Genomic DNA, 15,062 nt, shown 5'->3' with positions numbered 1-15,062 from the left:
AGTCAATACCCTGAGCACTCTGAGTGGACAGGAACAAAGAATTATGGGGTGGTTTGGTACCCGGCCATTGTTGTAGTTATGGTATCTCTTATTTGTGTCAGGGGCTTCCTAGGCGTGGGGGACCTTCATACAATAAACAGTGATGGTGGCCGCGAGTTGAATATTTTACAAGCATTGATTTTGTAGATACTCTTGAGCTCCGCATACTCATTATCTTTTGTTGTGTAAATGAACAGTTTTAAATTGCTAGTGTTTGTTCATAATGAGTTTTTGTGTTGGACAGAAATAGATAAATACTCAAATACATTTTAGCAATGATAATGCAATATGTAAGCCATGTTTGTATTAGCCTCTTGGAGTAAATATTTTGTAAGTGATTTTTAAAAGTGAAAGTCAAGAGGGGAAACTCCTCTTTGTGAAAAAAAAGATCTGATGATTTTGTGGAGACTTGTCACCATGACTTTAACTTCCTGACTTGTAAACAGTTTGGCACACCTCATTTAAATGTGGTTAAGAGAAGAAAGGAAAGAATTAGCTTACACTTTGCTGTATAAAACTTCCTGATGTAGTGTAGTATATTAAATCTGACAAAGACGCACAACAAAGCCATATTTGTCCTGGACAAACTATGTCCATTGTTCGTTGTTGGTTGGCCAAGCTCGGTGACAGGGTAGTGACAAGGGTTCCCCTGATCTGAATTGTTTAATCAATATTTGATTTGGGTAATCAATTTTATGGGAGAGATACTGGAATTGGAGAGAGAAGCGAGGAGAAGGGTGATCCTAGCTGACAACATAGAGGTCATGCCCTTCTCTCCAAGGTTTAATATGGAAGTAAATAATGTTTGATTAATCTGAAATGGCTCTCTTTATAAGTATTGGGTTTGATAAGAAACAAACAACTGTGTCTTACCAGAAGACAGGCATAGACTAGTACTCAAAGAAAATGGTTTCTACCACATTTCTTACTTTAATGTAGATATATCCTGTATGGTCAGTTAGGAAATTATTATGCAATTTCTGTATATTAATTGCTATGACTACACACCTCTGCAAGAAGAAGTCAGATTTCATAGAATTTCTTAATTATGTCACGTATCTTCTCTTTTCTAGATGGATAATAAGGATATGGGCAGTCGTAAAAAGACTTGCATTAAAAGAACAAAAAACAAGGTTTTGTTTGTGTCAAAATAACTCAGAGTGGTGTTTATATTTTACTCTTTTTAAGGATTTAAATAATTGCACTGAATGGAGCTAACAGTGATATCAGTATTCAAGACACTTGAAGTGGAAGATATTTCAATGTAAAGAGATTCTCTAGATAATGAGTTTGTTTTGGCTTAAGGAAATTTTTTTTCTTTTGCTCTTAACAACAAGACCATAGTCAGAAAAAAATTCTTAGTGGCTTACATAACTTTCTGCAATTAGGCATTAGATAAAATGAAGTTGTTGAAATGGTTTGCCTTTATGTTGTCCAGATCTAGCCAAATTCTCCTTGTAATAAACACAGACATATATACTTGTATTAGTATGGTTTGCAGTGTGTGGAATGTTTCACTTGTGACCATGTATATGTTATTGTATGATGTCATAATCGTTTCTTTATTACAAAAAGAGAGGAATTCTCTCCAAGTAGTTGTATTAAACATCTCTTATAAAGATATCGATAACCTTTTCTACATCTGAATCCTTTAACATAGATGAGCAATTGTTCCTCTAGAGATGTTGAACTCATCTGATACTTACATATATATTCACCATTACTTACATATATAGACTGTGAAATCATTTATTTTCATGGTGGTTTAATTTTTGTTGTTTTCAGGGTATGAACAGCCCCATGAATTCATGTCCTTCAAAAAATGTAAAATTTGAGACTAAAGTTATGTTTGTCTACAAAGCATGAAATCAAATCCCCAGGAGCCAATATTTTTTTCCTCCAACAACAAAAATTTTATCCCACAAAAATGTGATTTTACAGTATTCTGAATTACCAGTACTTGCATATATGTTCTCCATTAGGTACATATATTTACAGAAGGAGATCAGAAACCAAAAGAAAATGAAACGGAAAAGAAAGAAAAAACAAAGAAATCCTCAGCAGATGCAGAGGTTGAGAGCCAAATTTGTTGCTCAGGCTAAGAAATATTTCGGGACACCATATGCAAAACGATACTGGACCCCAGATGGTATGGGAACCTTATATCACCGCAATGCATGTGATATTATAAAGTCATGCATTGTGATCATTCTGTGCGCCATGCCAGCCACTAAATGTTTGGATGTATTAACATGAATACTAATAATGTAGAGAAATAGAATACAAACCAGGAGTCAGTCAAGAGAAATGGGACAATCATTTTTGCACAGTAATGCTGATTTATTTAAATTCTTTGTTTGAGAGTCTTTTTTTTTCTTGCGCCTTCACACTGAATTAAATGTTTTTAGATGAGGAATACTACTCCAAGCGCTTTCTTGACTGCTGCGGTTTGGTACGACAGGTTATGTTGGATTTGAGGAAGGACTTTGGATTCCGCATTGGGCCGTGGAACCAGGCATACATGTATGACACACTGCCAATCACGATAGAGAGAGAGGAAGATATGAAGGCGGGGGACCTAGTATTCATCTCAGGGATTTACCCTAATCCCAAATGTAAGCACCTACCCCAGTCATAATTTGTGTAAAACACTTTATGGATTACATTCACTTTATCATTCCCAGAGTTTGAGTAAACCAGGACATTTTGTAAAAAAGGTAAAACAAAGTTCCTTGAAAAGTAGGATTGTATAGATAAAATTTGAATAAACTCCCAACTCCTTCTAATTTTCCTGTACTCTGTCTTTGGTGCAAGATAGATTAAACATTAGTTCTTAAAAAGAAAACCTTAAAATAAGTGAGAATATGAAGGGAATCTTTCTTGCAAAAGCAAATTTTGTGACTACTGGAGCATTGTAGAATTGTGTTCAGACAGCCATTAAAACCTTTTACACTCTTTCAATATATCTCAGTTGTGACTTTAATATAATTTTTCCATACTTGACTATCTCCTGGGTTCTCAAGCATTAATTAAATTCTTCTCTTTACTAGGCTAAATTTATTTAAACAGTTTTACCAATATATCTCTCCACAATAAAGTCTTTGATGGGGTTAACCCAGAGAGCTTTGGCCAGATTATTTTGAACTTGAATCCACATTTCGTTCATATGTCCTAACCCAAGTGTAACCAATACAGAGATTTTACATCATTTATATTCAATTCAAGGACATGGTTTATAGACAGATTTAAAAATTCTCAACAAAATACCTGTCATAGTTCACATAAGCTGAGGTAATTGGCCCGATCTCACCATCGGATCCACCGACCCTCTGACAAAGACCACTCTATGTGGGGCTGGTAAATAGATTGGGCCTTGATCCTGTACCTGAGTGTTTTTTCACTTGGAGAACTTGGGTACAGTTTAGAATTACTAAGTAAGCGTGGCTCAGAAACTAAATTGGCAGGGTTAATTTTAGGGTGGGGATTGAGATGTAAACCTGTGTAAAGAAAATGATTGATTGTTGAGGTTAATTAATATAAAGAAGAATGTTAAACATACAGAGAATATTTAATATCGAGTCAGGTCCTTTGAGCATGGCTAGCCTTAATGCCATATTCTGTGTTAAGGTTCAGAAAATAATGAAGCTAAATCAATTAATATTTTATAGTGCTCTGTTTACTACATTTGTAGGTATCAGTAACAAGCATTTGCTATGTATCAGTAACCACTCTATTCTTGCTAAATATCATTAATAACTGTTTGCTGGGTATCAATAACTACTGGTAATATAGTATTACTGTTCAGTTTTCCTGTAAAATAAAGCGATAGTTGAATACAGATAGATTTTTAAGGATGTAGGATATTTAACATTCGAGCTTTGATGAGTTTCCATTTTTTAGTTAAAAAAGGGGGGATGGGGGTTGAATTTCATATGGAATATACAGTAAAAAATGCATGTATATATATATATACCGGTATATATATATATATATATAGCAAAGTGCCAGGGACAAGGGACTTTAACTCGTTATAAACATTATTTTTATATCCAATAGGCTAACAATGCATTTTACAACTACAATGAATATTAACATAATTTATAAGCGTTAATTCATTATAAGTGTGCTTGTTAAAACCTTATTTTACTGTACCTACAAACATTTTTTAAAGTTCAAGTATGCATAGAATAAATATTTAAAGTGAGGGTTTCTCATTTGTTACCGGATGTCACTCCACAGAATGATATTCAATTTCAACATTGAAGATGAGAGCAGAAATCAATAACTGAGATCAAAATATCAAGGGGCCACTTAAGTCCCTAGAGATTGACTTGATTTTACTTTCAGTTTATTTAAGGTAGTCCACCCCTAATAGGACCCAATTCTCTATCCTGAAATATCCATTGTGTATAAAATACTCTGATATTAATTTAATGTCCTTTAGAGTAGGAAAGGATTTACCAAGAGAAATCTTCAAAAATGTAATAACTTAGCAGTAATTAATCAACAAAGATTGCATTGAGGTCTATAAGGCCAAGCAAATTATTAAAAAATTAAGATTAGCAATTCAAATACTACGAGTATCAGTAAATGCTGTGGTTGACAGATATTTTTAATCATAAGGAGTAGAATAACTAAATAAAACAATTTTTTCACTGGACAGGTTTTTTTTTAAATTGATTTTTATTGATAGTTACTACAAGAGATAACTCTTACATAATGATAGTAATAAATGGGAATTATGTCTACATATACTGAGTATTTAACCTGTACATATCTGTTATGTATTTCATTTCATTGAATCTGAGGCTATTAGTGTTGAATACCTTCAAATAATCATATCATGAGGAAATTGGAAAAGATAATCTAAAGAGTTGCATAATGCTTTGCTTTTGATGATAGATCAAGATAGTGTGTGTGTGCACTGTGTTTTTTTGTAAAGAGGAAGATGACGTTAGTTGTTTTTTTTTTCAGCTCGGCAGCAGAAACATCACATGACCCATGTAGAGATTTGGGCAGGGAATGGTTGTAAAACTATTGGTGCTCGATGGAACAAAGGCAAGGTGCAGGTGTTTGACCATTACAAGTTTCAACCAAAGAGCTTTCATAGTGAGCAGTATTACTTCAAGTCCATAGACACCTGGCTAGCAGGAACATGCAAAAGGTAAGCAAAAGCTCAAATAATGGGCTGATATGTACCAATCTCAACCTGAAACAATGTCACTATGAACACCAGAGTTAAGTGTGGTTGAGAGTAATTAGAGAGTGCTTTTATTTAAATTTGTAATATTTAAGGAATCGGTGAACAATTGAACATTGAATGATCATGGTATCAAAAATCATGCGAATGTGGATACAGATTGTCATTATATGCATTTGAGCATGATGACAATGTACATCTCTAATGATTTATGACACAGTGCAATGCAAAATTACATTCTTACTTAAAATTATTAAATTCTTTTTTCCACTTGTTTCTTGAAAGTTATTTTAATCTATTTTATCTAAAAGTTTATCATTGAGACATTATATCTGTGAACTCATGTTATTTCACTGTTATATCCCCAACAAATATTTCTGCTGTTACAGTAAATGTTAACAACAAACTATACTACAGTTTCTATGCACAGTCATCCATCCGCCCTTTAATGTAAAATTCTCCCTACATTTTGAAATTCAGAGGCAGTCAAATTGATTTCCTACTGGTGTTGTAAAGATAACTAGTACTTACATATAATAGCACTATAAAATGTACTTGATGCATTACTGTAAATTTAAGCAGAAATAATCATTGGGTATTAAATTTTGTTGTTAACAATTATCAACGAATCCCAAACATTTTTATATAGTTAAATATTGAATACAGTTACTTTTGAAACAACAAAATTTAACCCCCATGAAACCATTAAAGATAAAAAAAACGACAAAATTTCATCCCAACGAAAATTTCTGCTTCTACAGTATTTACTGAGCTTAATGTACTATATGAGCTTCCATAAAGATAATGAGGAAAGACAGTTGTAAACAACCCTGAAGGAAAATTAAATGACAGAAATAATCCTTCCAATCAATGTAAAACATAAGCTTTTAACATTAAGATGACAAAATTGATGCCCAAACTAAATACAAATGTAACAATTTAACTTGAAAGCTTTTTAATGCATGCATAGTTTGATATTGGCTATTGTGTTACAAAAAAGCCCTGGACCAGGATATTCAACCTAGTCGTGTGTGTCTATTGGAATGAAATATCAGCAGGTCCTGTTTAATTAACATTAGAGTAAATGGTGTGTATAAAAAGATCATAAATTGGGAATTGTTTAGGAAATAAAGGACTGCTGGCTGCTGTGTGGCCTGATACTATATCAGAGAGGATGGCAGCCTACAGAATTGATCTTCTTAATGCTTTATCCCAAAGATAAAAAGATTTTATGTCCTGCAATTAATCAATTTTTGATGAATTATTTTTAACCAAAAAGTGATAAGCTCCCAGCTAGTCTCCTGTGAGAGGATAGAAAATTAAGTGATTGGACATCTCCCACAGTCAGGTCTGAGAAAGACAAATCAAATAGAGGCTGATGAAGCAACTTATTATTGTTCTTGGTACTCTGCTACCTAGCAACTCGACTCAATTTCCTTTGCTTCATCTGACTATTTTAGATCACAGAGTTTGTACCTGACCAGACTAATACATTAATGGTAAATCAGGAATATCCAGAAAATACTGTCTGACTTGCAGTTCAATAGAAACCCAAGACGTTTATGTTTATTATAGCCATAAAATATTGTGTTGAACACAAGACCTATTTCAGGAATTTATTGCTTGTTTAAGAGTGTGGCTGAGCTGGGTACTTAGTCTTGCTGTAGTAGATTTACTTTAGTGATGGATTCGTTGTGATCAAACGGCCAAGAAATCCACTCCTAAGTAGACCTATCACACTGTAGCATGTCTTGTCAGCTTTACTTCTGTGTGCTGGTAATATGCAAGATGACTGCTCACGAAATACCTTAATTAAACTTGTAAACATGACAGGCTTGCATGCTGAACTCTTATTAACTTGCCGATTCATCCAAATACACTTGCCATTTTTCTACAGTATACCCTTTATGCCTGACTTTGATTCCTGTTCAGGTTTAAGAAATAAATAAATAAGATTTAGATCTGAATCCCTCATTTTTCTTGTCCCCTTCAGTAAGCTGTGTGTTCGATGTAGAACTAAAGATCTGGCAAAATTAGCTAGTAAGTGCAACATACCCATGATTCTCAGTCTCCAACCATGTCGAGCACCAAGGACATAACATACATGTAATTAAGTTATGAAAATTGTTTTCCCCCAATATGTGCTGTTCTGAAGACATCAGTATATATTTCTTTCTTTCATTATCACATATAATGCCTGCACACAAATTTCAAGAAAATGGCTGTTTTTCTTTTTCAAATGTCTTGTTTAAAGTAAGATAATAGATAGATACTGTTTATATAATTCAAATGTATTTGATTATTTCTGTAGTTTCTGCCCAGAACATAAATGGAGAAGAAGAAAGTTTAACCCAAGCAAGAAGTCTGTGTTTTCACTTTCTGGTGAGCAGAAGAAGAGTCCTAATGCTGGCCCATCATCCGAAAAAAGTGATGAAGAAAAACTAGGTCAAGTGATGGTTGAGGAAGAAAAGAAAGAAATGACAACTGAGGAAGAGGGAAGTGAAGAGACTGAAAAAGCTCAGATGGCTGAGGCAGAGAAAACAGAGGAAGATGATGAATTTGAGGAACAAGATGAAGATTATGATGATGATGATAATGATGAAGATGATGGATGTGATGATGATGAAGATTATGATGATGAAGATGATGATACCTATTTGTACCAGGAAGGTGATGATGGTCAAGAAGATGAGGATGATATAAATGCAACACCTTTGGATCTTCAGAGTCAGATTCTTTCCAATAGCAGCTCTCTGGCTTCTTTGCAGAATTATGACTCTAACACAAGGTCATCAGGAGCAACCAATCAAAACACAGAATCTATACGAAGGAGTAACCTAGCCATTGAGACACAACTAGCCAGTAAATGTATCATCACTGATAAAAATGGTAAAAACATTAATAACAACAGTAGCAGTGCCAGTCTAGACTCTGTGTTCTCAAAAGCTACTAACTCCATGCTCCGTGGAAAAGGCAGTCAATCTTGTAGTCAGCTGTCCCTAGCCTCTTCATCCAAACAGACAGTCAAAGAGACCAGAGGTCAGCAATGATGATGTCACTTCCTGTTCAATGTATTTTGAAATTTATACTAACCTTTATTATAGTACTTTACATTTGTTATCTGTTTTGATTACTTTAGTATTGGATATTCTTTTATGTAATTATAGCCAAATAAGGCATTTACAGTTTTAATTAGCATTTATTTTATAGTTCTTTGTTTTGAACTTTATTTGTAAGCATTTTGGTGTGTTTTTGTTTAGTTGAAAGGCATTTTGCTAAAATTATCTTTTTTTATGATTTAAAGTTATTTTTTTTAAGACAAAGAATCCTAAATTTCTCTATAAGGGAATGAAGGAAATTCATGTAGTAATTTTTGTGATGAAAGCAAAAAAATCAATGAAAACTCATTTAATCTATTCGAGCCTCCTCATTTTCAATCAGCAAATATTGATGAACTGTTGTTAGACGCAGAATAAAAACCACACCCTCAGGAAATGAGTGCTTGTCTAGATTGATTGCCATACTGGCGCTTTGTGGCTCTTATGGGATTTACATATCATTTCATTTTATATCCTGGAGATGGGTTTTATTTATTAAAATACGGACTAGCATTTTAACTTGATGTGGTTATAGTCATACAGTTAAGGGGGATTCTTTTCAGGTTTCTGGCTAAATAAGATATTCAAAGTACTGAGGGTATATTAGTTTAAATTTCCTTGATACTGACATGTTTTTGAGTGTAAAAGATAAAATTTTTCTTTCTTTCTTCAAATTGTACAATTTAAAATAGAAATGGTAAACTGAGAGTAAAATCTAGATATTAAGGGAAGTCCTAAATTTTTAGTGGAACAGCAGCGTAGGAAAACATTGCACATTTGCTATTGAAATTTACTATAGAATACTGAATTGAATCACATATTTAAAACACTCAAAGTCCTTGAAGATTTTCTTAACTAAACTAAATTGTTTAAAATGTTGTCTCATCCGGATGTTGTCTTATCTGGTTCCAATTTCTTTAGAACCAGGGGTGTCGCGAGTTAAAGTAGGTCGCGAAACTCGCGGATATTTCTTGCACGCGAATAAAAGTTGGTTTACAGTATCCGATAGCTGACCTTGTGTCTTTTTACACAAAAAGAAAAATCATACATGTATTACATTTTTACATGAAAAGTTAATACATGTACATGATTGGCTACAGTAATTTTTAATCCTTAAAGATTCAGAAAAAGATAGTGACCTTGACCTGACCTTGCAACTAAAATAAAACAGTCAAATTTGATCAAACTAATAACATCACATAAGGATATTGTCTTGTTGGGGCTGTGAAATTTTCATTAATACAATAAATTTGAGAGAATTCTTCCTTAAGCCACTGTTAGTACTGCTGAGTTTTTACAATTCTAGTCCTAGATTTCCAAGACCATAGCTACACTAATTTTATTTGATAGGTCATGAACAGCTTTCAATTTAAGGGAAATACTTATTTCTGTTGGTCTTCTTTCATGAAATTAATTTGGAACAAAATCAGAAAAAATTGAAATATCTTCCAATTGTTCTGAATCTTATCATTTATTGTGCTGCTCCTAAAGGGGTGGGGGGAGGAGGGGATTTTTTTTCATATTGATATTGATGGGAATGTTGTGAAGCTTGCTGTAGAATGTTAACAAGAATGTGGTTCTCAGCTAAATCAGGTTTACAATACATGTAATTGTATTTCAGCTTTTATTACATCGGGTACAATGTCACAGAATCTAGTGAGCAGTGACATGCAGTCGTAATGTAGAGTGCTTAGTGGATATTATTTTAACTTGGGGACCTTTGGGTAGGTGGGGTGTTATCAATATTTGTCCATATAAGGTGTGGGTTTTCACTGTCCTCATTCCCAATATATGGCATATCATAGAAACACTGGTGGTATATCATAGCCTTTTATCTGTGTACCACTTGTAGATTTTCCGTCCATTGTTATTATTTGAATGTAATGCATGAGATCTGTGATATTTAAAAAACAGGGGTACTCATATTTCTGTTCAGCAGAGCTGTTTTTTTTTTTAAAGAGTACAGTTAAAGTTTGTTTTTATGGAAGAAATTAAATTATGGAAGAAATTTTGCTTTCTTATTTATAAATAGAAACAAAAATGGGAGTCCATTGTAGTGTTTCCTTTGTAAGTGTTGACATAAATTATTGATTTAAGAAATTGCCATTCAATAAAAGTTATTTTTTAATTCATCTTTTGCTTAATGCATATTGTAATATAATGTGCCTCTACTTATTGTTACAGTTGTATGAAGTTTTTCTTGTGGAATATAAGACTTTACGGGGTATATATAGACGTTTTGGCAAAGAAAGTGTTCCAGAATTTAAAATACATGCTTTTTTTTTTTTTGCAAATTACTCAGTGTTATGAGGAAGGACAATCAACCAAGTGTCAATTTTCTTGATCAATGAATAAATACAATGCATCATTGAATAACAAAGTTTTAACTCATCTCCTTACCTATGGGAGAAAAAAAAAACATTATGCAAGTTGAATTGTAAAATTGATGTAGATAGATTGGTTTGCCAGCATTGCCAAACAAAATATTTATTTCATCCCTAAAGGCATAGATTACCATAGCAATAATAAAATTTTGCACCACGCACCAGTGGGCTAAGTGCATGGTAATTACGACAGTAAAGCTGGTGTATATTGATGAGGCACTTTGATGGTCGAACTGTGACCTGAAGTAAATACACATGTGTCGCCCTAGTCACTTCATTTCATCCCTTAGAACATCATTAAATGTGGTTATTAAAAACTGGCGATTCAACATGATATAACAACACTTTATGACCATTTTAAAATTCACCTTATAGGAGGTGGTATTGTAATATATTTTATTTATGTCATAATGAAATTTTAAAAGCTGAAATACCCTTTCAAGTTTACTGACTGGGGAAGATAATTATACAATCGCTACTGTCAATGACATGTACAGATTTATTGGCCAAATATATACTGCCCTAAAAGTCAGGCTTTTAATTTCATGAATAGAATTGATCATTTGAAAAGCAAGTAAAAGGTTTTATGGAATGCTTTTATCCAATTATGAAAAGTACATTTTATTTTCATCTCGCATAACACATTTTTTGTGTGAAACTCATATAAAATCATTTTTTGAGAGATGATCAGATGATAAATAATCAAGTTTTTGCAAAATGAAGTGGTTTAAAGATTGACTTCAGACAGTTAAATTGAGTATAAATGAGGCGTAACTTCTATTCATCAAAATTTGTTAGCATATTAGCGCTACAGGAGGGACTGTTTGTTGTCTGCCATCATTGATTCATCACAAAACACCGTTCTCTTATAGCAGAGATAATGACACTATATTACGCAATACATGGATTACCAACAACTTCCATATCAGAAAGAAAACTGATATTTTTTTGTTATCTTTAGGGTAAAATAATTCCAGTGTTTGTGAGTAGTCTTTTCCCGTGATGATTTTGTAATAATGTACGAGAGGTGTGTTTGAATTAGTAAGGGCATGTATACGGTTGAATGGCAGGTCACCATACCAATGTCCTTTCTAGTCCAGTGAACCTATAGGCTATATGTCCAGAAGTTAATGATATCAATGAAGCGTGCATGTTTTCTAGAGTTGAGCCATCCCAGCTGCCATATTGTCTATTTATGGTTCTACTAACACTATAGATAGCCTGGAAAGTGCTCTGATTGGCCATTCACAGATTCAGTTGACCTCTTGGAACTAGCTAGCTGTTCAAAAACCGTAGCGGTCAAGAAAATTTGCATCAAAAGTCACTACCTTGAATATCATTTTGCTTATAGTCAACATTGCTATAAATCTGCCCAGTAGCTCATTTTACCATTTACAAGAAAGGTGATAAAATTTTTTCAGCTGGGGGGGGGGGGGGGGGATAGGCTTTTTTTTTTCAGTGGAGCATAAAGTATATATAGTGATAGGTTTAATAACAATATACTGTTCAAATGTAAAATTGTTGGAACTGACAATTACTGTGTTGTAACTCAGTTCCTCTGCATGCTATGGTGATGTGGGTAATTTTATGATTTGAACCCATAGTAAATTGTAAGTCATGGTCCCAGGAGGAGTGATATACATTATTTTTTCCAGTAATTTTACTCTCTGAGTGCCATTTTACACTTTATTAATAATGTATAAAAGTTTAATTTTCATGCCAGAAGTTTATCATTTTAATCTAATACCTTCCATCCCTTATACTGCATGCATGTTATACATATATATAGTTTACCAGCAGGTATACAATACTTTTAAATTTAGTCCTTCAGAGAAACTCAGGTGAACCTCTTCACATGATGCAATATTAGTTGTCATGAGAAGATGACCTTAAATCATATGATAGAATTGTCTGTATTAGTAATCCAAAGGGTCCATGTTAAACTCTGTTATGTTGCCATATTTTAAATTGATTTGTGTTGTTAAGTTCATGCAAGTTTCTTTTCATACTATAGTAAATTTTTCTTTTTATGGTAATGTGATTTGTATAGATGTCAGGAAGATTAATTATGGTCAGTTATTTTGTCCCCAGCCTAAGTAATGGACTTTGAAGTATCAATTTTAATTGTTTATCTAAAAGTGTATTTTAAATGATGTCCTTGAATAACAAGTTGATCAAAAGCCTTAAACTGCTATGTCATGATTTCAAAGAAAATCAATACGGGATTGCAATTAGCTTTAAATAAAGAACCATTAATGAAAATGCGAACAACTGACAGAGTTTTTGAAGAAGACATTTTTGAAGTAACAATTACATCACAGTGACACTGAGCCTGAAGAACAAAATTAAGCTAACAATTAAGTGTCAGACTCTGTACAACAAACAGGGCCCTAGTGCCAGCATCTGTCACATCAGGTCGCTGTGGGACAGCTGGATTGATGAACGATGTAAGGATGAGTCTGCAGGTCTGGCTAAATGAGGACTATAATGTACAGGTGATGATGCAGAACGGTACAGGGATCAATAGATAATCAGAACATGTGAGAACACCCATAGTCCTATACATGGTGCCTGAATGAGCTCATTATACTATTAGTTGGAAATGGGTATTTTTGTCATTGAAGGGTGTCTGTGCAGAGGCCAAAGTATATACAAGAGTTATCTATCCTTAAAGAGAAACTTGCAAGGGGAAGTAACTGTCATCAAGTTGTCACTATATATGCATAAAAAAGCTCAAAGCAGATATAAATTGCTCATAATAAACAATATTTCAAAAGCAGATATAGGCTGGATAATATTATACATTTATTGACTGGGTTCAAGGGCAACATGCATTTTGTCGGACTCAAGAACCAAACTGTTTGCCTGAGGCCATTAGGCCGAAAGCAAACTGAGTTTGGTTCGAGGTTGATAGAACGCATTTTGCCCGGGAACACAGTCAAATGTTTTGGTATACCTTTTAAATTTTTTTTTGTTATACATATATCTTTTGTTGGCTTCCATACCAACGAATGCAAATAAGATTTTGTTGATCCCTCCCACAATGTGACTTAAGCGGTCCAATATCTCGTCCACAGGTCCAATATCCCACTCTGCGGTCAAACATTGATTTTTTTTTTATGACTGCTCAGTAAAACATTAGAAATGTTAGACTGTTTTTAGTATACATGTATATTTATATAGGAACTAATTTTAAAAGGTATAACAATATACAAGTAATGGACTTCAGTGTAGGTTGATATGTGGTTATAAGGACCCAATTGTCAAGTGATATTGACTCAGACACAGAAAGTGACAGAGACTGAGCTTGCAAGGTCGCTATCATTTTCTGTGTCTAAGGTCAATATCACTTGACATGTGACCTTATAACCACATAATGATATTGACCGTTCACTGAAATCCATAATAGTTATATAATCATTTAAAGTGAATAATCTGACACAGTCCTAACTGAACAGACTTGGCTGTCATTACATCACAATGGTAAAAACTTGCTTCTTATATTATGATGTCATGTTCTACATAACTTTGGTGTAGCCAAATGGTGAATCATGCGATGTCATATTCCACAGACAAAATTCGCAACAGTATCAGAAAAGGACGAATAGCATGTGACATCCTTTCAGCCAATGAAAATTACAAAAATAATCTTCTCATATAATATATTGCAATGCTTATAATACATGTAATTATAGTTCAGAACTCAAACTTTTATTGTAACCAAATACACATGTACTGTGATCCTTGTTGATCCTCAGATATTTTATTCTTTAATTAACACATTTTTTTTCTCAAAATTAATAGTGCTGTTCTATTTAACTGTTAAATGAAGAAGCTACCATGCAGAAATAAAAAAAAAATCAAATTGTATTACGCTATAGTAGATGTACACTACAAAGAAGATAGTCTTCACAGTTTTATTGTTCAACTGATCATATATATATACATGTATATTTATACAGGTATAAAATAAACAGTCTTGATTTATTTAATCGAAACCTTAATGCATGATACCAATCCAATTTTAAAATAACATTTCTGTGAAAAAGTTTTACAATTCTTTATTGTAGAATAAACAACATGTAAAATTTATGCATGGAAATTTGCCCATGTAGTGATGTGAGGGCTGCGGCTCAGCTATTGATGTTTTTGCCAAAGAGAATTATTGTTCCCTGGCACATCTTATTTTTTATGTTGATCTTTCATTTATCAGTACACGAAATTAATGGTAAATATGCAAATGAATTCAGCTTATTTAAATATTCTATTCCAGCTGGTACCCAAAATATTGACAAACTCTAATGGACTTTTTGTGGTATGTTAGATTCTATCAAAGCTGAA

At 33.3% G+C, this 15,062-nt stretch overlaps 1 protein-coding gene across 1 annotated transcript in view; it reads left to right on the top strand.

Moving 5' to 3' along the window:
- Positions 1 to 15,062, top strand: part of LOC133205756 (uncharacterized) — a 44,771-nt gene that overhangs the window by 12,981 nt on the left and 16,728 nt on the right. Inside the window, exons 2-6 of the mRNA XM_061341627.1 lie at positions 2,038 to 2,188; positions 2,448 to 2,654; positions 5,014 to 5,203; positions 7,551 to 8,241; positions 11,293 to 11,302. Of these exons, the coding sequence (XP_061197611.1) occupies positions 2,038 to 2,188; positions 2,448 to 2,654; positions 5,014 to 5,203; positions 7,551 to 8,241; positions 11,293 to 11,302 (1,249 nt within the window). The remainder of the gene's footprint in view (positions 1 to 2,037; positions 2,189 to 2,447; positions 2,655 to 5,013; positions 5,204 to 7,550; positions 8,242 to 11,292; positions 11,303 to 15,062) is intronic.

This window comes from Saccostrea echinata, unplaced genomic scaffold (assembly GCF_033153115.1).
Source record: "Saccostrea echinata isolate AGI-Se365-2 ecotype Australia unplaced genomic scaffold, CSIRO_AGI_Sech_v1 ptg000054l, whole genome shotgun sequence".
NCBI classification, from domain to species: Eukaryota; Metazoa; Mollusca; class Bivalvia; order Ostreida; family Ostreidae; genus Saccostrea; species Saccostrea echinata.
The sequence above is the reverse complement of the archived record's forward strand: the minus strand, read 5'-3'. Positions and strand labels throughout refer to the sequence as shown.